General features: G+C 39.3%; 1 protein-coding gene across 1 annotated transcript in view; it reads right to left on the bottom strand.

The window, feature by feature from the left end:
* Window positions 1-27,726, bottom strand: part of LOC126290593 (serine/threonine-protein phosphatase 6 regulatory ankyrin repeat subunit B-like) — a 132,592-nt gene that overhangs the window by 58,216 nt on the left and 46,650 nt on the right. The window contains exon 5 of the mRNA XM_049984909.1: window positions 19,744-20,040. Coding sequence (XP_049840866.1) covers window positions 19,744-20,040 — 297 coding nt within the window. The remainder of the gene's footprint in view (window positions 1-19,743; window positions 20,041-27,726) is intronic.

The raw sequence follows: 27,726 nt of genomic DNA, 5'->3' as shown, positions 1-27,726 counted from the left end.
ACGCGCAGCGCACATGCATAGTGGCCAGCAGGGCAGTTGCCTGCAACCTAGTGTCATCATGTAAACTAGGCTTTAGTTGTGAACCTAGTGATGATGCTCTACATCATGGCAAGCTGCAGCAAATATGATCTGTGGAACATGCAAATAAACTAAAATTAAATCAAGCTCAGTAAGATAAAAAAGTAGTTTCATTAATTTTGAAACAGTATTTAGTTGAGCCTTGTATGGGGGAAGAAGAATTATCTGCTTGTTATGCTCCTGAATTAATGTTAAAACGGACTAAAATGAGAACGTATAAAAACAAAATTAGGTGTATTTCTATAGTACTCTAATTGAAACTCATAGTTTTCTAATACTGTCTGTTAGGCAACTTTGAGAGACCAATTACTGTGTGAAAATACCCATCTATCTTGAACAAATGACATACATGATTAACAGGCTCTTCAGGAACTGGTGAAGTGTGTCATGCCTTTAAGAAAAGTAGTTTGATCTCTGCTAAACATTGCCATGCACTTTCTAGTTGAAAAGTTCCAGTTCACTCATTTATTCATGCTTGAAAGCCACTGCGAAGGAAAATGACCAGCCAAAGTGGAATGAGTTAAGTTATACTTCAATTTTACAACTACCTGTTCACATTGACAGTTATGGGAATTACTCCTAATATAAAAAGAAACACATTTTTTATGTGACAAAAATGTCACAGGTACAATATTTCCCCACTAGGGCTCCCTGAAATGTTTGACACTGGACTTACCTTAGGCTAATATTCACTGTTGTTTTGGCTGCTGCACACGAAAAAGAATGACACTGGAATCAGCTTTGCAAAACATTATATATTATTGTGAGTGGGGATACGTTTCCATTACTGCTAGTAATGTCCATCAATAGACAATTACATGATTATTGTTACATTATGTTGTGCAAACATGAAATTTTCTACTGGTTTTTACAGGTTCTTTATGGCTCTGAATCAGCTGACGTGCATCTCATTTATGGGAAGGCATGATGCAACAGTTGAGCAGCAAGACTCCTGCACACTAAATAATTTCCAGGGAGGAGGGTATCAAATCATGTCATATTTCAAAGACTTGATGGATGTCTTCATGAAACAAAATCCCTACGACCAGACTGAAGGGAAACTGACATACCTCGCAGTGCGCGAACTGTTCGCTTTGATGAAACTGTGTTACAGCAAACTAAGGACAATCCTAGCAACAGAACACAGCTCATATCCAATAAACTTAAATACATACCTCCAATTTCAGTGTGTAGAGGATATTTATTTATTTATTTAGTGCCTGTGTTATCACATTCATGATATTGGACTTGTGAAAGTACAAAACAGTACTATATACTTACATCATGTACAAAATTTTATCATTCCTATCAATACAGCTTTATAACAAAACATTATTCTGCTTAATTAGATTATAAAATTCTCCCCAATTTTACCCAGTACCTCCTCATTAGTTATGTGATCTACCCATCTAACCTACAGCATTCTTCTGCAGCACCACAGTTTGAAAGCTTCTATTCTCCTCTTATCTAAACTATTTATTGTCCATATATTCATATGGTTGAATTTTATGTGAGTGCGTGTTTTCAACATACTTTTTCTCTTGAACTGTTTGTAGCTATATTTTCTCCTATATTTAAGAAATGATTAACACATTTGCTACCTCTGTTTCATCATCTACAGCCCTCCATTTAGTTCAGTAGTGATCTTACCCTGTTCATTGGCCAGTTGTTCTCTCTTTTGTTTTACTGCATTCCATTTGGCCTTAAGTCAGTCATCAAAATTACTGATTTCTGGCATTATGTGCATATTATCTGATGTTTTAATTAATCTTTCTTAGTAGTTTTGAGTAGTTTTTGCAATGTGCAACTTCTGCAGGATCTCTATTTGTTCCTGCAACAGCTACATTTCCCTTTTCCTTCCACAAGATACTTTAATCCCTCTACATGGAAAGCTGTTTTCAAATAATGATATGAATTTATCATGGAATGGATTATGTTTTATATCAGCATTTGGTTCATTATAAATTTCATCCCAGGCCAATTCTTGTAAAATGCTCTCAAAAACATTTAAGGGATGTGAAACTTCTCCTTCTCCAGTATTAGTTCTATATGAGTAAGAATATAGAGCGTAATCCTTTATAATTTAACTTTTCTAACCAACTGGTTATGTGGTGCTCAGACAGGCACAGAATGTCTATCTTTTCAGACTTCTCTGAAATTTTCCATACAGGAATCTCTTCTACCTAATTACTCTATCCTCTAATATTCTGATTAAATAAACTAACCTTACTTTTCTGTGCATTCTTAACCTTTTTGTGTGACTCTTCTGTTATTTTAACCTCTTTCATAACATAGTGCCTGATTCTACATCTACATCTACACTGAAGAGCCAAAGAAACTGTACACCTGCCTAATATCATGTAGGGCCCCCGCGGGCACGCAGAAGTACTACAACATGACGTGGCATGGACACAACTAATGTCTGAAGTAGTGCTGGAGGGAAGTGACACCATGAATCCTGCAGGGCTGACCATAAATCTGTAGGAGTATGAGGGGTTGGAGAGCTCTTCTGAGCAGCACATTGCAAGGCATCCCAAATATGCTCAATAATGTTCATGTCTGGGGAGTTTGGTGGTCAGCAGAAGTGTTTAAACATCGAAGAGTGTTCCTGGAGACACTCAGTAGCAATTCTGGAAATGTTGGGTGTCACATCGTCCTTCTGGAATTACCCAAGTCTGTCTGAATGCACGCTGGAGTTGAATGGATGCAGGTGATCAGACAGGATACTTACATACTTGTCACCTGTCAGAGTCGTATCTAGACATATCATGGGTTCCATATCACTCCAACTGCACATGCATCACACCATTACAGAGACTCCACCAGCCCAGAAAGTCCCCTGCTGACATGCAGGGTGCATGGATTTATGACGTTGTGTCCATACCCATACACATCCATCAGCTCGATACAATCTGAAATGAGACTTGTCCAGCCAGGCAACATGTCTCCAGTCATCAGTAGTCCAATGTTGGTGTTGATGAGCCCAGGCGAGGCATAAAGCTTTGTGTCATGCAGTCATCAATGGTACATGAGTGGGGCTTCGGCTCTAAAAGCCCATACTGATGATGTTTTGTTGAATGGTTCATACGCTGACACTTGTTGATGGCCCAGCATTGAAATCTGCAGCAATTTGCAGAAGGGTTGCACTTCTGTCATATTGAATGATTCCCTTCAGTTGTCATTGATCCCATTCTTGCAGGATCTTTTTCCAGCCACAGTGATGTTGGAGGTTTAATGTTTTACTGTATTCCTAATAATCACGATTCACTCATGAAACGGTCAAATGGGAAAATCCCCACTTCATCGCTACCGTGGAGATGCTGTGTCCCATTGCTTGTGTGTCAACTATAACACCACATTCAAAATCACTTAAATCTTGATAATCTGCCATTGTAGCAACAGTAACTGAGCTAAGAACTGTGCCAGACACTTGTTGTCTTACATAGGCTTTGCCAACCACAGCACCGTGTTCTGCCTGTTTACATATCTCTATGTTTGAATATACATGCCTATACCAATTTCTTTGGTGCTTCAGTGTACATCTACGTCCACACTCTGCAAACCATGGTGAGGTGCATGGCAGAGGGTACATCCCACTACATGAGTTATTAGGATTTCTTCCCATTCTATTCTGGTATCGAGCATGGGAAGAATGACTGTTTGAATGCCTCTATGTGTGCCATAATTACTCTAATCTTATTCTCACGATACCTATGTGAGTGACACATAGAGGATTGTAGTACATTCCTTGAGTCATCATTCAAAACCACGTCTTGTAACTTCTCTAACAAACATTCTTGGGTTAGTTATCCCCTGTTAGTCCTCTTTTGTAAGGATTAAATACACTTGAGCAACATACTATTACCAGCTGTGCAATTTTTAAGCAATCTCCTTTGTAAAATTATTCCATTTCCCCAGTATTCTATCAATAAAGTGAAGTCTACCACCTGCTTTACCTACAACTGAACCTGTATGATCATTCCATTTCATATCTCAGCAAAGTGACTCTTTGATATTATGGTCAAAGGATACTACAGTTTTTGTTTTGTGAAGTGCAAAATTTTACATTTCTGAACATTTAAAGTGAGTTGCCAATCCTGAGTCTAGGGATCTTGCTTCAAAACTGTTCTTCAGTTACTCATTGGCTATGTGAACCTGCTAATGGTTGTTGTCAAATGTTTTCTTAGTTTCTGCCTAAGATTAATCGCGGCTTTTGAGCTTCTCCCCATTGTTCTAAAATTACTGCAGGGGTACACCATCCATATGAAAGCAGATACTGGTAAGACTTATTGTCATCCCACCTGCTGTATTCAGTGACGCAATCAAATTCCTACAAACATTTCATGAGTGCTGACAAAACACTGCTGGATGTGTGATGTGCATATCACGCATCGACACTTATGTGTCCATTGGTACCAGATAATTTGGACCGAAGTACTGCCTGTGAAGGTAGTATGTTTTACATAGCCTTATTAAGGTCAAGGCAATGTCAATGTCCAAGATGTATAGGTTTTTCACCAGATCGTTTTTGAATTTTGACAGCAGTGTCATCAACAAGAACTATCATTTGAAAGAAATTAGAATTAAATCAATACCATTAGCTGCTGACGAGCATTGATACACATCAACAGGGACAGCTAAAAATGTGTGTCCCAACGGGGACTCGAACCCTGGATCTCCTAATTGCATGGAAGACGCTCTATCCATCTGAGCCACCAAGGACTGCATGGACTTATCACCAGCTCGATCCCTGTGAAACCCACATTCTCAACTTATAGTCCACACTCTACATTCATGGTGCCCCTGCCATTATACTCATTACTTGTGGCAGACAATCCACCGAGTCTCGTAAGAGTTCAGGCAATTCATGTGCATCTGCACTGAAGGAGGTCATCAGCCGATTAGCCTTTAACAATATCTGAAAGAACAGATGCCATCTTCATAACATTTGAAGAGTGACAAGCTGTTCGACTCACTCTTTTCAATTATTTATTGTTAATAGTGTAAATGAAGGAGAGTTGAGTTAGTTTACACTGATTAATGAGATTAAAATTAAAATGATTGTGTGTGCTGCTTCAGTTTCCTCTCTTAAACATTCTTTAAACTAACATGGTGCTGGATGCATCAGTTGCTCTTCTGGATGAGCTTAAGAAGTGACCAGCACTTCAGATACAAGACAGTGATGTGTAGAGAGGCTCAGCAAAATGATATCCAGTGAGTCGAGGGAACGCGGTCATTCGCAGAACTGTGGGCAGGTATAGCTACTCTCAAGTTGTCTTGTAGAAAGTTGTCTCAGTTAGTGCCATGTGAATGCTGGCCTGTTGTGTAGTTTATTGCACATACCTAATTTGAATAGCCAAGCTGAAAGCATTTGTTCTAGATGACATAATTCTGTCAGCTGGATGCAGGCACTCAGACCATGTTAAGAAAACTACATTCGGCAAACAAAAAGCACCCAGCTTTCCAAAAAAAACATGGCAAAACAACTCTGACACATTACAGGTTCAGAAGATGCTGCAGAGTTGGTGGCTAGCTTTGACTTCAGTTTTTTGTCTTTTCCCAGAACCTGTAATGCGAGGCTAGTAGCTGATTGAGAGGAGACTAACTGTTGGAATAAAAGTGATGTCACAGGGAAGTAATACATATCGGGAAGTTCTTTCAGAAAAGAGGTGAGGAAATTATGCTCATTGGTTTTTAGTGTTTTGCCTCCTCTAAATGGGATATTTCTTTACCGGAACAATTACATCATTGTGGTTAAATGTAGCTTTAGAGGGACTGATGGTTGAGTTTTGCATGGTGGGATGAAGAAAATAGTCAGCCCTTTGCTGACTTAGAAAGGACTTCATATCTGAGCCTGGCACTGAGCACATCGGTCTTCTGCAGGCTGTGTTTTCAATTGGGCAAGCCAACTGAGGTCCAATACTTGAGTCCTCAGCACAGCAATCCTAACCTTGAACTTCATGGCTATTGCTTGCATTACTCTGAAGATTATGGTGAGCATAACTACTAGCTCCAGCTAGTTAGGACAATTGAGAGTCTGAAGGTCAGATTCATGATAGGTTTCACTGCTGTGCATTCATCAATGCAATCTCAGATCTACGTATTTCTTCTGCTCTCTTTTCAAACACTCATTGTAAACAAAATATGCAGGTTGAAATATACTTTACAAAACCAGATGCATGATTATTAAGCAATTCTGATCTCTTCGAGTAACTTTGTCAACCGATAGTTCAAGTCTTGTAATTCTCATGGTTAATAATTTGATTGTTTTGATTGCTGTTTTTTCATAAAGTGCAGAGTTCAGCTAAATTTTGTTTTCATTACCACATTTACTGTTTTTCAATGATAATAATGCAAATTCTCCACCTTATGATTCACTTCTAGGCCCACAATATTTCATAGTGTTAATCAATCTGTTGTAACAATAATTTCAGCATCACATCTGTATCACAATTAATTCTGATTCAGTTAAATTCACTCACACACATGCGAGGTTTTGCATGCATCACACTCAATGCACATTTATACCTAAACACAAATGTATATATGGAGCTGAAAAATTTGCCTCCCAGAGAGCACTTCTTATGCAGAAGTAGAATCATCATCATCATCATCATCATCATCATCATCATCATTACCATGAGGGAGTTCATTGCAGCAAGCTAAGTAGAATTATTCTACAGAATTTGCCTCAATCTGTTTCAGTCTTGGTAGATTTCCTCTTCACCACAGCATCCCATGTCTCTTCTTTGCTTCCAAGGTCTTCTTCAAATGGATCTCTTGGCTTTCCAAGTACCGATGGGGAATTCACTTAGGCTGCAACTGCTTCACATGACCAAATCACTTCAGTCTCCCCACACTCAGTCTTTCCTCCATGGCACTTCTATGTGCAGGTCTCTCCTTATGGACTTGTTTCTGAACTTGTCTCTCACAGGCTTTACAGAATTAAGAAATTTTATTTCAGAAGCTTGTAGTTGACTTACATGTCTTTTGGTTATGGTGCAGCTCTCCACACTATATAGTACATGACGGGCAGAAGGAAAGTTTTGAAAGGGGTACATTTAGCTCACAGAGGAATATATATATATTCCAGACAAATCTTCATGCTACACTGAAGAACCGGAATCTTTTGATTTATCTCTTCAGAACATCAAGATTGGCACTCATGTCACTTGCCACCACACTACCAATACATGTGAAATTATTCAGTCTCAGTCCTCTAACCCTCCTAAAATAGCTTACGTGGAGGGGGTGCTCAACTCATTTGCAGTGTCACTATCTTGTTTTCATTCACAGCTAACCAGAACTATTTGAAAGTGGTTTCTGCAGATCCAGTTTTCTCTGTACCCCATATTGGTTTCACCCCAAATGCCGATGTCATGTGCAAATGCAAGAGTTTCTTTTTTACCTTCTTTGCTGTTGTGATGTACTCCACAATTGACCCAAGGGTAGGGATCTGGACACCCCTGTGGGAGGCAGAGGCAGGTGCTGACAGAAATGATACCCCTCCACTCCCCGTCTCAAACACACACACACACACACACACACACACACACCAGGCATCAATGCAGCGACTTTCATCTTCCAGAATGTCTTTCTGTGCTGTCGAGAAGCATGGAATGGGTGCAGACTCAAACACCTTTAAAAACTCTAGACAAAGACATGTTACCAGATGAAGGTGCAGAGGGGACAATTTATACCTGGGATGCCAATGTGAAATGCACAATAAGCTATTTGATAAGGAAAATAATGCTTGCTATTAATGCCTTCCAGCATCTATGCATGTTCTCCTGCAGACAAAGTGTGGGAGAGATCACACTAAAGTGGAAGGAGATGTTAGCAGAGGAGGAGGAAGTGACAAATGCTACATTTCACAGTGTAATTTAATGTCAGCCTCAGGAACATCAACTAAAATTGGAAGTCCAATGCTGATGCCATATCTTAAGTAGATTGTATAGCTCTTGATCTGACTGTTGCACTTCGGCTAGTTGAGCAAAGTCAATCAAATGTGAGAAACAGGAAAGGCTGTTGGCTACCATGTTGTTGATGCCAGAAATGTGTGATGAAGCAAGCTGGGATTTCTTTACTTCCTCTCTTGTTCTGCCATCTGCCTTCTTAAATTAATTTTATTTTCATTTTTGCCTAATTATCATTAACATGCATAAGTATAATCTGCATTTCCATAAAAGAGAAAGGTTGGCCCTCAGTGTTAAGGATTATAGCACCAGGTTTAATTTTGTGCTTATTTTTGTGAATGTAATTAATTTCATAATTTATTTTGACAATTCCTAGTTAATATCTTTTTCTGTAGGGGGTACATTAGCAATTGTTTTGTAGCTTAGATTCTATTGTTGACCTATAAACCAATATAAATTCTGTACTAATTATAAATATTCAAAGAAGAACTACTAGGATTCTTAAAGTATTTATGTGGCTCTATTCGAAAACGTATTAGCAAAGCCAGCCCTTAATTAATTCCAAAATAATTACCAGGTTTGCATAAGTATTGTTTGCATAACTATATCTGATAATTTAATTATTTAAACAAATAATTCAGCCAAACCTTTGTGGTAGAAAAACTGTTAAAAAGAATGAATTTTTCCATGTATTTAGTTAATTGAATGAGTTATTTTTTAATTGTAATTTCTGTAGCCTAAACATAGAACAATGTATAGTTTCAGTGCCTGTTATTGTGAGGATATATAAAGGACTGATTTTTGGTCCTGAGACAGTCAGTCCATGGCTGATTTTCAGACAGGAATTATGTATAATTAGTTGGTTAGTTAGTTGATTGTGTGTTCCACTGATCAATTGCACGGTACAGTAGCCGTTATGATGTGGAACATGTCAAGTGCAAAAGAAATGCACATATGAAACAAGATTTTTTAATATATATATAAAGGCCTTTAAATATGTCTGCTTGTGTCTGTGTATGTATGGATGGATATGTGTGTGTGTGTGTGTGTGTGTGTGCGCGAGTATATACCTATCCTTTTTTTCCCCCTAAGGTAAGTCTTTCCGCTCCCGGGATTGGAATGACTCCTTACCCTCTCCTTTAAAACCCACATCCTTTCATCTTTCCTTTTCCTTCCCTCTTTCCTGACGAAGCAGCCGCAGGTTGCAAAAGCTCGAAATTCTGTGTGTGTGTTTGTGTGTTTTATTTATTGTGCCTATCTACCGGCACTTTCCTGCTTGGTAAGTCTTGGAAAGCGCCGGCAGACAGGCACAATGAACAAAACACACAAACACACACACAGAATTACTAGCTTTCACAACTGATGGTTGCTCCTTCAGGAAAGAGGGAAGGAGAGGGAAAGACGAAAGGATGTTGGTTTTAAGGGGTCATTCCAATCCCGGGAGCGGAAAGACTTCCCTTAGGGGGAAAAAAGGGCAGGTGTACACTCGCACACACACATATATCCATCCGCACATACACAGACACGTATGTGCGGATGGATATGTGTGTGTGTGCGCGAGTGTACACCTGTCCTTTTTTCCCCCTACGGTAAGTCTTTCCAGTCCCGGGATTGGAATGACTCCTTACCCTCTCCCTTAAAACCCACATCCTTTCGACTTTCCCTCTCCTTCCCTCTTTCCTGAAGAAGCAACCGTTGGATGCGAAAGCTAGAAATTTTGTGTGTGTGTTTGTGTGCTATTTTATTGTGCCTGTCTACAGGTGCTTTCCCGCTTGGTAAGTCTTGGAATCTTTGTTTTTAATATATTTTTCCCATGTGGAAGTTTCTTTCTATTATATATAAAAAACAAAGATTCCAAGACCTACCAAGCGGGAAAGTGCCGGTAAACAGTCACAATAAAATAACACACAAACACACACACAAAATTACGAGCTTTCGCAAGCGGCCGTTGCTTCGTCAGGAAAGAGGGAAGGAAAAGGAAAGATGAAAGGATGTGGGTTTTAAGGGAGAGGGTAAGGAGTCATTCCAGTCCCGGGAGCGGAAAGACTTACCTTAGGGGGAAAAAGGATAGGTATATCGCGCGCACACACACACACACACACACACACACACACACACACACACATCCATCCATATATATACAGACACAAGGAGACATATTTAAAGGCAAAGAGTTTGGGCAGAGATAGTTAAAGATTAATAGTTCTATTATTTACCCCATTCCCTTAAATAGCACAAAATGCATATACTATATTTATAGATTTATTTGTTCCTAGTCAATAATTCATCTGTGGTATAGGAGTTGTCAAGGAGATATGATTTCAATTTCTTTTTTGTCTGTCAGACATTTTATTTCATCTGGTAATTTGTCGAAAATTTTTATAGCAGCAAAATTTACTCCTTTCTGTGCCAAAGATAGGTTGAGTAAAGGATAGTGTAAGTCTTTCTTTTTTCTGGTATTATAATCATGAAAGTCACTGTTGTTTTTAAACTGGTCCATGTTATTGAGAACAAATTTCATTTGTGGGTAAATGCACTGTGAGGCTGTTGTAAGAATTTCCAATCTTTTAAAAAGATGCCTACAAGGTGTGCAACTGTGAGCCACACACATTATTCTAACCACTTTCTTTTGAGCACTGAATACTTTTTGTCTAAATGTTGAGTTACCCCAAAATATTCCATGTGACATCAGAGAGTGAAAGTGTGCAAAGTATGTTAGCTTACTAATTTCTATATCCTCAAAATTGGCAATTATTGTGATAGCAAAAGTTGCAGAAGCTAGTCACTTTACAAGATCCAAAATATTAATTTTCCAATTAAGATTCTCATCTATATTTACACCCAAAAACTTAGTATGCTCTAACCTATCTACTGACTTCTGTTGATGTGTTATATTTATTGAAGGAACTGTACTTTTGGCAGCAGAAAATAAGGGATGTATTGTGTTTTTTCAAAGTTTATAGCAAGCCCATTTGCAGAAAACCAATTAATGACTTTTCCAAAGAGATTATTTGTATCATTTTCAATTGGAGTTTCTTTTACTGGATTAATAATGATGCTTGTATCATCAGCAAACAGTGTCAGTTTAACTTCCTATTTCACATAGGAAGAGATGTCATTCACGTATATCAAGAACAGAAGGGGGACCCATGATTGAACCCTGTGGAACACCTAATGTTATTTCACCCCAGTTAGACGAAGTGGCAAACTTATTTAAATCACTTGACCCATATAAGGAAACTTTTTGCTTCCTGTTCTGTAGGTATGCTATTCCATTTATACCATAGAATTGTAATTTCTATAACATAATGTCATGGTTCACACAATCAAATGCTTTGGACAAGTCACAGAAAATTCCTATTGGTGACATTTTACTATTTAAAGACTATTATGTGGACAATGAAATTGTATATTGCTGTCTCAGTGGAATGGCATTTTTGAAATCTGAACTGTGATTTACTAAGTATCCCATTACTGTTGAGATGGCTAACAACTCTTGAGTACCGGTACGTTACTTTCTTGAAGATTTTTGAAAATGCTATAAGAAAAGATACTGGCTGATAATTATTGACATCTGTGGTGTCCCCCTTTTTGTAGAGAGGCCTGACAATGGCATATTTTAAGCTGTCTTGGTTAAATGAACAACAGTGCACTAACTTAACAGTGGAATAAGTGTAACAGAAATAGGCTGTGTGTTCAATTTATTTGAGAAATAGTGTCACACGTACCATATTATTCTGCAAGAAATGTGAACTGTGTGTTTAGGTTTTTACTGCTCATAGTTGTTCAACAGCAAACTATTGTAGCAGAATGTTTACGTTTGCCTGCAACCTATTTATGAGGCTTATCAACATTTACCAGTAGTGAAATGACCATATAATTGTGTAATATTGGGGGGTTGTGAACAGTGAAAGTAATGAAGTGTGAAACACAACTGCGCAACTGTCGGCTACAACATTTACAGTAGTCAGTGTTGAACTTCCACATCCCCATTTTCCAGCCAGTATAACAATGCAGTATGTCAACACCAAGGACAATGAACAAAGAAATATAGCAGGCGAATATCACAAACTGTGCTGAGCTGGGCTATGTATACAAGTTGATTGTACTGCTGAGGCAAACAGCTGATACTCTTTTGGCAGAAAACTTACATAAGTGATAAATGATAAACTCCTTGGCTTTCATTTTTGTTCAGAAGTATTTAATGGCCTCATAATAGTCAGGAGCTCTCTGTCATAATCACACAATTTCCACTGTGCCATTACCCAGTTGTTGTAAAGCTGCACCACTCACCTCGCATCAACCATTAATGCCAAGAGTGTATTCGGCTTGGCTTGCACACGTAATGCAGTGTCCTCATTCCACTGTTTGGCTGCCTCAAACTTGAGTGCCATCTTAAGAATTCTTGAAATTCAGCCTCATATGGCAGGAATTGGCAACATAAATTAAGCGCACTGAGGAAGCAATGCAATCCTTTAATGGTTCTTGGTTGTGTGATTTGCTAGATGATTTCAGCTTTCTCAGGCAAAGGTAGTGAACATGACAATGACACAGGAAGTTAATCTGTGTCTGATCAAAAACACATTTGGTGGTTTTCAAAACCACACTGTACTGTTTTGATGTTCAAACATCGCATTAGAGGCTGCAAGGCTGAAAAAACTAGAATAACATCAAGATATGCAAAGCAGAAGGGGAGACCTTGTAATGTGGAGTCAGTAAACGTTTGCCAAGTTTGTGTGGCGTTCTGGAGGCAAAATATAATGAAATGACTCTTGAATAGAGCAAATGGAGTGATTGTGGCCATCTATGGTATGTCTGCCTTAGCCATTGGGATCTGAGTATAAGCCTTGCACATTCTAGGCACTAAGGGAAGTGGGGATGACCAAATGACCAAGGACTACTCAATGGGTGCATAACACTTTCCCAAAGCATACTGCTGATTTCCGCTTTTTTTATGGCTACGTGCTCTGGGGCCAAACATTTGGGGGTGACAATACACCGGTGGGCCATTGGTAGTTTTTATGTAATACACTGTTTGTGACGTACCTCTTTCAGCATTCCAGGAGTTTGTGTCATTGCTGGGAATTTCCACAGTAAGTCCATGTGCTCACCTCTTGTGGTTTGCAGCCATTTGCACTGACGTGTTTTATCGAAAACCTGAGCTGGTTAAGCTGGTGTTGCGGTAAACAAGCTGCACATTTGCCACATCTGGCAACAGTTGGTAGTATGCTAGAAAATCTGCCTTTATTATGGTTCCAACACATCTGCAATTGTAAAGTCCCATGCTAGGTCACACCACAGCCCGATCTCCAGTTCACCCAATAGTGTACTGTATGCTGGTGAGGTGGAATTATTCATTGCCGTCAGGTAGAAAGTGGTTGGTGGTTGCTTGCTGTGTAACTGCATGTGCAGAAATACACAAAGGTGCAACCCAGTGTCCACCACATGTTTTTGTCCTGACTCGCAGTCGCTTATGAACAGGTGCTGTGATTTAGTTTGGGAATCAGTTAACATGCCTATGTCCAACTGCTGCTGGCATTTGGGTGGGCACAAGGTATAGTGCATTTATATATCTGGTCACCAAATCTTTTGTGGTACCAACAGACAGAGTGTTGGCCTGTCCCAGACATTGAAAAGCTAGTTGACAAGCATCTTCTTGATCTCTTGTAGTAACAGTCTCTTCATCAACAAATCAACTTTGGCAGACAGAACATCACAATAAATGAGTATAAACACAGGTGTCACTGCAGTTACCAGCACTGGCATTATTGCATCAAATATCTTATCAGCCAATTCAGCCACTGCGCCAAGGCCACATCTTTCTGAGATACTATAATATCCTTCACTTGAAGGAGCAGGTGACTTCTCCAAAATGTACACAGAAGACAGGTAAGGCACCTGTGTCAGCCTTCTTCTCAAGTACTGCGACAGTCTCCCATTGCCAATGTCTTCTTGTGTCAAAACTTGCCTGATGCATTCCTCTTGTGATAAAGATGTCCTACAGATCACTGTCATCTTCAGTTCCAAATAAGAATCCATAGTAGACAGGTAAGGGAACATATGACAATTAGCCTGTTACTAGGAACTGCTTATTATCAAAGTTCAGTCTAAGAGTAAGCACAATATTGTTGTGGAACACAGAGCCTCTGGTGGCTATTGCAAAAATATTTTGACAGCGCAACATTAATAAGCACTTGAGCACTTGTGGAACCATGTATGACTGCACCACCCCAGGAGCTGGCTACAGATGCTTTGATTGAAATACCATCATAGGCATTTTTAAGTAACCTAGTAATTTTTATGATCTGTCTAACTGCTGGTTTGACAAAAGTTATAATGTTGATGGAGTATGCATAGCATGTCTAAGTAAATGTAATTGATATGATAGTGATGCTATGTATACATATATACCTACATCCATACTCTGCAAACACCGTGAAGTGCATGGCAGAGGATACATCCCACTGTACAAGTTGTTAGGGTTTTTTTCCCATTCTATTAACATATTGAACATGAGAAGAATGATTGTTTGAATGCCTCTGTGTGTGCAGTTATTATTCTAATCTTATCCTCACGATCCCTATGTGAGCTAAACATAGGCAATTGTAGTATATTCCTACCGTCATCATTTAAAGCCCCTTCTTGAAACTTTGCTAATAGACTTTCTCGGGATAGTTTACTTCTATATTCAAGTGTCTTCCAATTCAGTTCCTTCAGTGTATCTGTGACACTCTCCCATGAGTCAAACAAATCTGTGACCATTTGTGCTGACCTTCTCTGCATTCATTCAATATTCCCTGTTAGTCCTGTTTGGTACAGATCCCACACACTCTTCAGAAATATTCGACAATTGGTCACAAAGTGATTTTATAAGCAATCACTTTTGTAGACTGATTGCACTTCCTCATTAGTCTAACAATAAACTGAAGTCTACCACCTGCATTACCCACAACTAAGTCTATGTGATCATCGCACTTCATATCCCCATAAATTCTTATGTCAAGGCATTTGTATGAGTTGAATAATTTCAACTGTGACTCGTTGATATTATATTCATAGGAAAATACTTTTTTTTTCATTTTGTGAAAAATTCTGTAAATTTAAAGCGAGTTGTCAATCTTTGCACCACTTTGAAATCTTATCAAGATCTGACTGAATATTTATGAAACTTCTTTCAGACAGCACTTGATTACAGATAACTGCATTTTCCACAAATAGCCTGAGGTTACTATTAATAATACCATGAGGTTATCAATATACTACTTGAACAGCAAGGTTCCCAGCACACTTCCCTGGGGTACACCCAAAGTTACTTCTACATCTGGCAATGACTTTCCATCCAAGACAACATGCTGTGTCCTCCCTATGAGTCACAAATTTCACTTGATACCCATTTGACCATACTTTTGACATTAAGGACAGGTGTGGTACTGAGTCAAATGCTTTTTGGAAATCAAGAAATACTGCACCTACTTGACTGCCTTGATCTAAAGCTTTCAATGTATCATGTGAGAAAAGTGCAAGTTGGGTTTCATTTGATTGATGTTTAGGAATCAGTACTGGTTGGCATGGAGAAGACCACTCTGTTTGAGACCTCTCATTATGTTTCAGCTCATAATATGTTTTAAGATTCTTTGTCGAGGATACTGAATAGTAGTTTTGCAGATCACTTCTACTACCCTTCTTGTAGACAGATGTGACCTGTGCTCTTTTCCAATAACTGGGCACAGCTTTTTGTTCAAGAGTCCTATGATACACTGTAGTTAGAGGGGAGAGAGAGAGAGAGAGAGAGAGAGAGAGAGAGAGAGAGAGAGAGAGAGAGAGAGAGAGAGAGAGAGAGAGAGAGAGAGAGAGATGAAATCTGCTAGGAATTTCATTGAGCCCTGGAAATTTATTCAATTTTAGCAATTTTTACTGTTTCTGAACACCACTGATACTAGTACTGAGTTCACCTATCTCTCCAGTGATACAAGTGTGTATAACATCTCACCAGTTAGTGAATAGTTAAAAATGGTTTAAATACCTGTGAATATCTTGCCTTTGGTGTCCCTCGGCGACTGCATATATGAGCTAAAATATGCTTGTTCAATAAATACAGGATACCATAATCGATTTCACTACAATTATGTAGGCCATAACTGAAGTGAAGTAAAGTAAGTATGTAGATTTATTCACTTCAAAACCTGTATCATATGAGCTCATGATAATCCTTCGGTGTAATAAGACTCGTTGTTACTACTGCAGCACATACTACACTGGCAATATTCAATAGTCCAGATGCAGTGATTTGATAGAAATGCATGTCTGAGGTCCATTGCATTGTTCAACACTAATACTCAACAAAGTACGAATATAAAGTCACATATCATTCTGCCTTTTAAAATATTAAATCAAACTGTTTAACACTCCGAAATAATCCATCACTTCACTGTTCTAATACGCTGTTTTAGACAATATCCAACACACCAGTTGCTATATTGTAAATCCAAACCTGAATGATGCACCAAGAACTTATCTCAATTGTACACAGAGATCTGTCCTCTATGGGTCCACCACTCAATGCTCCTAACAATACTCGAGGCCGAGTATTGATACTCTTCCCACAAGGTACTATTGGTTATAATAATGCAAAACATAATTTATAATATGAAATAGTTTAACAATATTATCAAACACTCTATAATATTCCCTACTTTGTAGAACAAGTTTAAGACATTTTCTAAACACATAAAAATCACATCAATATTGAAATGGCAGAAATAAGCATTCTAACAATGCTAAATGGTCAATTACCTGTATTTTGTTAATTAGGCTTGAGATTTAATTCCCACCATTCACAGAACGAAATACATTATTCTTTTATCTAAACATTTTCCATATATTAATTTCGTGAATCTGATTTTGATTGTTTATGGTACAAAGGGTACTGTAACTGCTATTATTTGGTATTATTATTATTCTTCTAAAAGCCTTTTTCCTGTTATCGAAAAGTAATTGAATTTAACTACAGCTGGAGATATAAGAGCATTGATCGAGTATTACATAATGCAGGTGTGGTAACCATAAGACTGGAATTACAGGTTCAATCGGGACAATATTCCTAGGTTTTCCTTTGTAGAGGAACATTTGAAAACAGAGTTAACCATTCCCGTTTTTTGCTTTGCTATCCTCATTTTCAGTTCCGATTTCATTTGTTAGGAACTTGACATGCTTTGGTGCTATTAAAACCCTTCACATAGCACCAGAAGATCTCTGAGTTTTGCAAAAGATCACTTGACAATATTCCACTACGGTAGTCACTGAAGACTTCACACATTGCTATTTTGACAGCCAAATGTGTTTCATTCAGCATTGCTGTATCTACAGTCCTATACTTTGTTTTACACCTATTAAGTGGTAGCCTCTATTCCTTTAGATGTTCCTTTACAATGGCTGTATACCACAGAGGGTCCCTCCCATTATGAAGTATACTACTGAATGCATATTTACCCAGTGCATGGTCAACTATTCTATTAAACTTGTGTTTACAGTTACTGTTCTGAAGAATCCATTGAATTTAGTTTCCAATTTTTTCGGCTTAACACAATCTGCTTAGCATCTCTTGTCACCATGCAATTTAAAAGCATTTACTTTATCAGTTTTATTTGTTTCATGCCTTAAATGCACTAAATTATTTTTGCTTTGTTCTTAGAATATTCAGTTGTTTCTAGCTTGTTTGATGACATGATCCAGAACAGAATGTGTTAAACAGAATACAATACATCCAGGAATTCAAGCACACCATGGGATCAACAATAATCTCACCTGTGATAACCAGACCTTCGGGGTTAGAATAGCTTGATTTTTTCAGCTTTTCTGTAATTAACACTTGTTTATATTGGGCTGAATTTACTAAGAGTGCTACAGCTGGAAAGCTCAAACCTTAAAATTTATAAATAAAATCGATTAAACAGGATTCCTAAAACAACAAGTAATTATATTACCACTTTGAAATGTGACTATAACTTCAATACCACTGTTTCCCTAATATCAGCACTGTTTATCAAAGAATGCAGCAACAATGAAATATTACAAAATCTGATAATACTCTGAGCTCTATCTGAGCTCCATATTTTCGTTTCTTCTCTCTGATAATTTAGCACCCAGTGGCTAAGAAAATTACTTTAAGATAAAGAACTGTTGTCACGCAAAGGAACTTGCCCCCCTTCTTGCAGCAGTGTACCGTAGGTCTCTAGAAGAGCGAAGTGTTCCAAAGGATTGGAAAAGGGCACAGGTCATCCCCGTTTTCAAGAAGGGACGTTGAACAGATGTGCACAACTATAGACCTATATCTGTAACGTCGTTCAGTTGTAGAATTTTGGAACACGTATTATGTTCGAGTATAATGACTTTTCTGGAGACTAGAAATCTACTCTGTAGGAAGCAGCATGGGTTTCAAAAGAGACGGTCCTGTGAAACCCAGCTCGCGCTATTCGTCCACGAGACTCAGAGGGCCATAGACACGGGTTCACAGGTAGATGCTGTGTTTCTTGACTTCCGCAAGGCGTTTGACACAGTTCCCCACAGTCGTTTAATGAACAAAGTAAGAGCATACGGACTATCAGACCAATTGTGTGATTGGATTGAGGAGTTCCTAGATAACAGAACACAGCATGTCATTCTCAATGGAGAGAAGTCTTCCGAAGTAAGAGTGATTTCAGGTGTGCCGCAGGGGAGTGTCATAGGACCGTTGCTATTCACAATATACATAAATGACCTGGTGGATGACATCGGAAGTTCACTGAGGCTTTTTGCAGATGATGCTGTGGTGTATCAAGAGGTTGCAACAATGAAAAATTGTACTGAAATGCAGGAGGATCTGCAGCGAATTGACGCATGGTGCAGGGAATGGCAATTGAATCTCAATGTAGACAAGTGTAATGTGCTGCGAATACATAGAAAGATAGATCCCTTATCATTTAGCTACAAAATATCAGGTCAGCAACTGGAAGCAGTTAATTCCATAAATTATCTGGGAGTACGCATTCGGAGTGATTTAAAATGGAATGATCATATAATGTTGATCGTCAGTAAAGCAGATGCCAGACTGAGATTTATTGGAAGAATCCTAAGGAAATGCAATCCGAAAACAAAGGAAGTAGGTTACAGTACACTTGTTCGCCAACTGCTTGAATACTGCTCAACAGTGTGGGATCTGTACCAGATAGGGTTGATAGAAGAGATAGAGAAGATCCAACGGAGAGCAGCGCGCTTCATTACAGGATCATTTAGTAATCGCGAAAGCGTTACGGAGATGATAGATAAACTCCAGTGGAAGACTCAGCAGGAGAGATGCTCAGCAGCTCGGTACGGGCTTTTGTTTAAGTTTCGAGAACATACCTTCACTGAAGAGTCAAGCAGTATATTGCTCCCTCCTACGTATATCTCGCGAAGAGACCATGAGGATAAAATCAGAGAGATTAGAGCCCACACAGAAGCATATCGACAATCCTTCTTTCCACGAACAATACGAGACTGGAATAGAAGGGAGAACCGATAGAGGTACTCAGGGTACCCTCCGCCACACACCGTCAGGTGGCTTGCGGAGTATGGATGTAGATGTAGATGTAGATTTCTTTCAGTCTTATTACTTCATAATATCTTTTAGAGTAGACATTTTAGTAACATCTGCTATTTTTGAAAATGATACTCAAATAATTATAATAAATTATTTAAACACAGCAAAAGGAAGACACTCTTAATTACGTACGCCATTTGGATAGCTTGAAGATAACATTAGTGGTGTCTGCCCATATCTGTCTTTGCAGTCAATAGGTACCCAACCTCCTTCCAACAGGTACTTCAGTATTTCCCATGACTTAGATGCAGCAGCATGGTGAAGAACAGTTCTGCCATAAATGTCCAGTGAATCCATTGGAATACCTGAATCCTGGTAAAATTTGAATGTCTCCAAGTACCAGGAACGAGCTGCTACATGAAGTGCTGTCTCCCCCAGGACATTTCTGGCATGTACATTAGCACCAGCTGATACCAGGTACTCTATAACCTAAGAGGAAGGAGTATCTTTCAACTTAATACTGAAATTATAAATTTATTTAGCTCTTAAACTAAAATATGCTGTAACAATAACATACATATAATATTCATATTACTAGCTTAAACTAAAATATGCTGTAACAATAACATACATATAATATTCATATTACTAGAATGATAATTAATTACATTTCTCATAATATCAAATTCAAATGAATTATGTGGTACTGTTCCTTTCACGCAAATTTGTGTTGAAAACCAAAAATCACATAAGAAAATACATATACTACTTTGACAACCTTTCACCGCACAGCTGTCTTAGCAGCTGCATATGTTCCTAGTTCGCAATGGCCATCTGCAAATGCAGCGAGTTTCTATCTTTTGTTACTTCCATCCCAAGCTATTGATACTGCCATCTGACAAATTCCTGCATACTACACTCGCTGGCTACCGGTAGACAACAACAGCGTGGTCTGTAGTGAGACTTCCACCAACCTAGCCTCGACCAGTCTCCATACTTGCGGTGTCAACGTTAGTTCCTTCTCTGCACCACATGGTGACATGTACTGTGAAATTTTGAAAGACACATGTGCCACATCATCTCTACTCCTGCTATGCAGCTGGATGTGCAAATGGTGCTTCATGCTGCATCTTCCGCCAAAGACTATTTATTCCACATCTCACACTGGAATATTGTAGTGTTGGTGAAACTCAGGGACAATACTGTTACCTTGATCTGCTTTCACATTTTCTACTGTTCCACACCTCTTTTGGCACCAAACACGACAGCATGAGACTTTGTTCAGAACTTATGAATTTCAAGACTATTATGTGTTTTTATTTGTAGTTGCCTAGTTGGTAATTAGATGTGTTCCTTCACCACATGTGAACATTGTTCTTTGTACTGTGCCTACCATTCCTTGCTCTACTATTTCATAATCAACTTATAAATTAGGTAAGGAAACATTCCTACACTGGTGACCTGGCAACAGACTCCATCGACTTAATTTGCTATTTTGACCTGGTGTTGGCTGCCTCATTCTGTTAGCACTCGTTGTGACTTTTGCGCACATGCACACCCCACCAGCAACTTTCATTTTCTTGCTACAGACACAAGAGTTTCGCAACATGAGCCACTTGTCTTGTATGTTTTGCCATCCATTGTGCAACCTGACAGCAATGGCTTCCCTCTCCACCCCAACAGACACTTCACCACATGTGGCTGCCATTCTGGTGCCACATGGCATCATCACCAAGCTCACCGTGCACCTTGCAGAACTGGAAGGCAGCAACGCCAACCTGCACATGGCAATGTGACCACCGGCAACCCACCCACCAACACCAGACTCCACAATGACACCTGCATCAATCCCTGCTTCTGCTACCTCCACCACTGTCCCTCACTGCTTTGACATGCTGACACCTATTGCCCTATAGAGCCGCCACCATTTTGTCAGGCTATGCCACAGCGCACCTACCACTTTTCACTCTATGGGACATGCACCTGTGGTTTTCCTGGCAGACACCATCTCTACCAGCACTGGTATCACTCAGGACGCCACCAAGTTTGCTACGGGATCAGTCAGCTTGAGTCAGCCTATGTGATGGAGGCCCACATAGTCATTTCGTTACCTCCAAACACCACCCGCAATGAGACACTCCAGCACCATCTCATGACATAACTCACGTCGTCTGAAATGCAGTGCATCTGGCCTCCATTTCCCTTGAGCAGTGTGAGGACTGGAAACCCTCACAAGTCCTGCACCTTCTCTGAAACCTGATGGAGCCATAAATGGTCTCTGACAGCTTCCTACACAACATTTGGCTAGCTCACCTCCTGGCCCCGATACAGACAGCTGTGGCGTCACAAGCTGACCTCTCCTTTAGCAACGCTGCCAGCCTCACCATGTTCACAAGATGCAGGCCTCACTGCCCACAACTGTCATCGTCACGTGATAGAACCACCACCATCCGGCATAGCCAGCTGGCTGTCACTCCACCAGCCACCCCATTTTGAGCCACCCTTGCCACTCGACGTACCATTAATGACATACCAGCTGCTCCTGTCCCACCAGCCCACAGCCAGCGGCCAGTAACTGGGGGTATATGACATCCTCACCCGTCTCAGCACCTACATGACAATGCTGCAAGCTACTGTGGCCTGCATCGATTCCAATCACCACTATCCGTGCTGCTCCAGCCACTGGCGGAACAATGACTACTGCCACCACAGCCCCAGCCAACCTACAAACACTTTTCACAACATAGCCATCCTCTGCTGGTACAATGAGCATTTCAGCTCGGATGCTGTGAACTGCAGGGAGCCTGCTCCTGGCACCCAAATGGCAATGGTCGCTGCAATTATGCACACCCAGCTGTTGCTCAATTTCCCAGCATATGTTCATCCATGACGATTGCTCTGCTATACCAGTCCTGATCAAAAGCTTCTACAAGGTGTTAATTACCTGTGTCAGCTCGTACAAGACCCCGGCATCATCTCAGCTATCGTCCTAAAGGCAGCAAACAACACCACCATCACCACCTATGCCATACATCACCATGACCTTGATCTCGGCCTCCAATGGGACATCCCCTGGACCTTCGCTATCACTGACGTCACTGACCCCATTATCGCTGCAGACTTTATTGGACACTACTGCCTGATCGCTGATGTTGCATGTTGATAGCTCATTGACAGTGACAGGGAGCTCAAGAAAGTGCACCACTCGTTTCGCTGTTCTTTTAGACGTGAAGCAGGCCGCGTGGAGTGGCCACATGGTTTGAGGTGCCATGTCACAAATTGTGCAGCCCCTCCTGCCGGAGGTTTGAGGCCTCCCTCCCTCACGCATCTTGGGGATTCTGCATCTGTTTGAATTTGGCATGTTTGTTTTGTTGTTTCTGCACTACATTTGCTCGCTACCAGTAGAGGTCAATAGCTTGGTTCATAGCGAGATTCCCATTGACCTATCCTTGACCAATTTCCATCTTCTCCTTATGGTGTCAACATCCTGCTCTGCACCAACACTGCTATGGTCAAGCCATGTGGCGATGCATATTGGGGAATTTTGAGAGACACCCGCATCACATTGTCTCTACTCCTGCCATGCAGCTGGGCATGTAAATGGTGTTTCATGCCACATCTTCTGCTAAATTAATTCCGTGCCTCACATCAGAATATTGTTGTGTTGCTCAAAAATGGGGACGAAACTGCCACCTTGCTCTGTGTCCACCTTTTCTACTGCACCACACATCTTTCCAGATGCCAGCAAATGACTTTGTCCAGAAGTTATGAATTTTGAGACTATTTCATGTGTTCTTTGTAGTTGAATAGTGAGTAATTAGATGTGTTCCTCCACCATGTATGAACAACATTTTCTTTGTGCAGCACCTATCATGCCTTGCTCTCCTATTTTGTAATCAAATTACAAGTAAGGTAATGAAACATTCCCGCACTACAATATCCACATCTACATCTATATACATACTCCATATAATACAATTTGGTATATACAAAATTTACTGACCAAACAGCAGCAGCTGGAGAAAAAACATACAAAAGTTAAGGAAATGTGCAAGCTTTTGGAACCAATGGTTACTTCTTTTGGCAGAAGGGTTGAAGGGACAGGAAGATGGATGAAGGAAAGGACTGGTGAGGTTTAGGAAAAGGGGTAACTATGGAAAAGCAATGGTGGCTTGTGAAAAATTCAACACTGTGCTGCAATATTCCAAAAACTTACAAATTTTTCTTTTTTCACTATGTCGTCATGATAGGTGTGACTTAATATCATTGCACTTTCCTTCTAATAATATTGTTTCATTGCAATGTTAGCTTTACCTAGTGCTCTAAGATCAAGTATGTTGTTTACATGTCTATGATTTTCACTATGCGTTTTAATAATGCATTAATATGTCTTAAATATTTCACTTCCCCTGCATGTCATTGTTTCCGAGTAACAAGTATGGAAAGCAAAAAAGTCCATTGTGATCCAAAAGCCTGTGAAAGACAAAAGTCCTGAATTCAAGTCTCAGTCCAGCACAGTGTTTCAGTCAGCCAGGATATTTCATATCAGTGCACGATCCACTGCACACTGAAAAATTCAATCTATAATGTTCCATATCCAGTACATTGGAAAACTAATTATATTAAGTCCAAATTTTCATAGGGTACAGGCAAGGAAATAGGCACAATTTTAATAAAAAAAATTTGCAATTTCATTAATTTTAAAATGGGATTCTAAAATTAGCATTCATGACACTATATTAGAGTTAACTGTCATATTTTAATTTCTCTCTTTGTTATTCAATGTGGACCTATTTTATCAGTCTGCATAGGGACTGAGATTTTAAACAATATCTCATACTGCTATTAACAAACTGGATACATATAGTGACAATACATCATGTAAGAAATGGTTGTAAAGAAACCTCCCATGACTGCAATCAAAAGGCAAAACAGTTTGTGCTTACCAAGCAGCAGAAAAGTCAGGCACACACAGATAAGCATGAAAAAATTCTAGGTTTCTGTCGAAGAAGTTTGATAAGCTAACCCATGTTTTTTATTGGTAATTTGACTATCTGTACCTTCCACATCAGCTTCTTTTATAAGTAAAATATATAATTTTTTTTCTGTTCCTAACACTCTGGGAAGATGCCCTCCTATTTTTCCAGGAAGCTAGATCATGGTGTTTTGCTATAATGTTTTTCAATCTTCTTTATATTGTGAAGAGTAAATGGTTGCCAAAACATGCTTGACCACTTAGCAACAAATAATCCTGACCAAATAAGTAGCACGAGGACAGATAAAGAGATTAGTGACCACAAGGTTGTTGTAGCTGGACTTCCTAAGAGACAATCTCCACTCCTTTCAATCTGACTATGTACGTGCAGGGCACATGTGCTTTAAATTCAAAGAAACAATATCAATGGTAATTGAGAGATATATACCAAATAAATTAATGAGGGATGTTACAGATTCTGCATGGTACACAAAACAGGTCAAAACACTAATCCAGAAGAAATGAAAAAAGTGTGCCAAATTTAAAAGAATGCAAACACCTCATAAATTGATTAAGTTTTACAGAAGCTTGAATTTAGCATGAATTTCAATGCAAGATGCTTTTAATAGTTTCCACAGTGAAACTCTGTCTCGAAATTTGGCAGATGACCCAATCAGGCTCTGGTTGTATATAAAGTACCAATGACAGGATGCAACCAATACCTTCACTGCATGATAACAATGGTGATGTTGTTGATGAGAGTGGCACTCAAACAGAGTTACTAAACATTAAACATGGTTTGTCAAAATTCCATCAGAAACAAAGACAAAGTAAATACTCCAGAATTCAACCAAGAACATCTGCCAACATGATTAGCTTAGAGTATTCTGATACAGTAGCTCCACACTTAGCAATCATATGCAACCGCTCCCTCATAGGAAGTCCTGCACCGAAAGACTGGAAAGTTGCACAAGTGACACCAGTATACAAGAAAGGAAATAGGAGTATTCCAATGAATTCCAGACCCATATCACTAATGTCGATTTGCAGAGGGATTTTGGAACAAACACTGTGCTCAAACATTATAATCGCCTCAAAGAAAATGATTTATTGACAAACAGCCAACACATATACAGCAAATATTGTTATGGTGAAACACTAATAGCTCTTTATTCTCACAAAGTAATCAGTGCTATTGATAGGGGGCACAAAATTTATATCATATTTTTACGTCTCCAGAAGACTTTTGATACTATTCCTCACAAGTGACTTCTAATTAATTTCATGCCTATATATTATCGTCTCAGTTGTGTGTCAGGTTTTAATAATTGATGGAAAGTCATCAAGTAAAATACAAGTAACATTTTGCATTCCCCAAGGTAGTATTACAGGCGCTCTGTTGTTCATGATCTACATAAATGATTTAGGAGACAATCTGACTCCCCTTGGATTACTTGCAGATGATACTGTCATTTACAATCATGTAAAGTCATAAGATGGTCAAAAAATTGCAAAATGATTCAGACAAGATATCTGTATGGTGCAAAAAGTGGCATGAAAAATGAGAAATCATTTGCATGAGCACTAGAAATCATTTGCTAAATTTCAGTTACATGATACATCACACAAGTCTAAAGGCTGTAAACTCAACTAAATACTTAGTGATTACAGTTATGAATAACTTAAATTGGAAAAATCACATAGATATTTTTATGGGGAAAGCAAACTGAAGACTGTGATTTATTGGCAAAACACTTAGAAAATACAACATGTTTACTAAAGAGACTGCTTACACTATTTATGATACCACATCTAAGGATATGAGACCAATCATTGTCTCTTTCTTTCTTCTAAACACATTAAAAAAACTGGTTAATGTGAGCTTTAAGGAAAACAGGTTATGTGGAATTCCTCCACATGTAAACCAGCATGCATATCAACCAGGCAAATCATGTGAAACAGCACTTTACCAATTTGTTGTGAGGGTAGTAAAAACTCTACACTTTCAGGAAATTGCTCTCTGCATCTTCCTAGATATCAAGGTTTTTTTTAGCAATACAACCTTCAAATCCATGGTTAAGGCTGCTGAAGGGCATGGTACTGAGACCACCATACCCAGGTAGATTAAGGCCATGCTGAGTAGAAGAAAGATAAAAGCCACAATGATGAATGAGATGAGTGTCTGCAAGGAGGGATCTTGTCCCCATTGCTGTATAATCTAGAAGTGAAGGAACTCATTAAAGAGTTAAATATTATTGCAAACTATATGCACATGATTTAGTCATAGTAATACTTAGCAAATTTACTGACACAATGTGCAAAACTGGTGCAAAAAACAGGATCTAAGGGTCACTCCTAAGAAAACTGTTGTAGTACCATTTACAAGCAAGCATATTCAGTAAACGTAATGGTGGGATCTCAAGCTTCTCTACGAAACTCTGCCAGTAGAGGGGGTAGTGAAGAGTCTAGTGGTAATCCTGGATGTGAAACTGTCATTGATCTCTCACGTAAAGGACATATATTCCAAGGCAAAGGTATACTTATGAGCACTAGAAGAGGCTGTGATAAAAACTAGAGTCTAAAGCTTAAAAGTGCATACTGGATATACAACACTGTAATAAGACCTATGATAATTTACAGGGCTAAATTATGGTGGAATGAAGTAGAACAGAAGGTGGCTGCTAAGGAGCCTGGCAATGTGCAGATTGGCCTTCTTAGCCATAACAAGGAGAATTAGCAACACACTTACTGATGGGGTGGAGACCACGCTGGACATGCTCCCACTAAACCTTTGGGCTGCAATGGAGGCAGCAGCAGGGCCATGCACATTAAAAACCGGAAATAACTGGACACCTATAAGATATCCAGAATCTCACACCAATATACGAAGAGTGATAAATATAATAATGGTCAGGAAAATATCAGCTGAATCTACAATTACTTCCAGCTTCTTTGATAAATCTTTCAATTTAACAATTGAAGGAATGAAGCAGTGAAAGAATGAACCATTGCACCATTCAGCAGACACAGTCTGGTTTACTGATGGGTCAAAAAGAACACAAGATCATAAGGCTGCAAGGATTGTAGCATCTACATTTATTCAGACAGCTAGCAGCTCTGAACTCTGTATCAGCCCCTTGTGAGACCACGGGAAAGCAACAGGGTAAAACTGCTGTGGGTCCCTGGTCGCTCAAGAATGA

Source organism: Schistocerca gregaria, chromosome 1, assembly GCF_023897955.1.
Source record: "Schistocerca gregaria isolate iqSchGreg1 chromosome 1, iqSchGreg1.2, whole genome shotgun sequence".
Classification (NCBI taxonomy): domain Eukaryota; kingdom Metazoa; phylum Arthropoda; class Insecta; order Orthoptera; family Acrididae; genus Schistocerca; species Schistocerca gregaria.
Note: the sequence above shows the minus strand (reverse complement) of the source record. Positions and strands in the feature narration are given on the sequence as shown.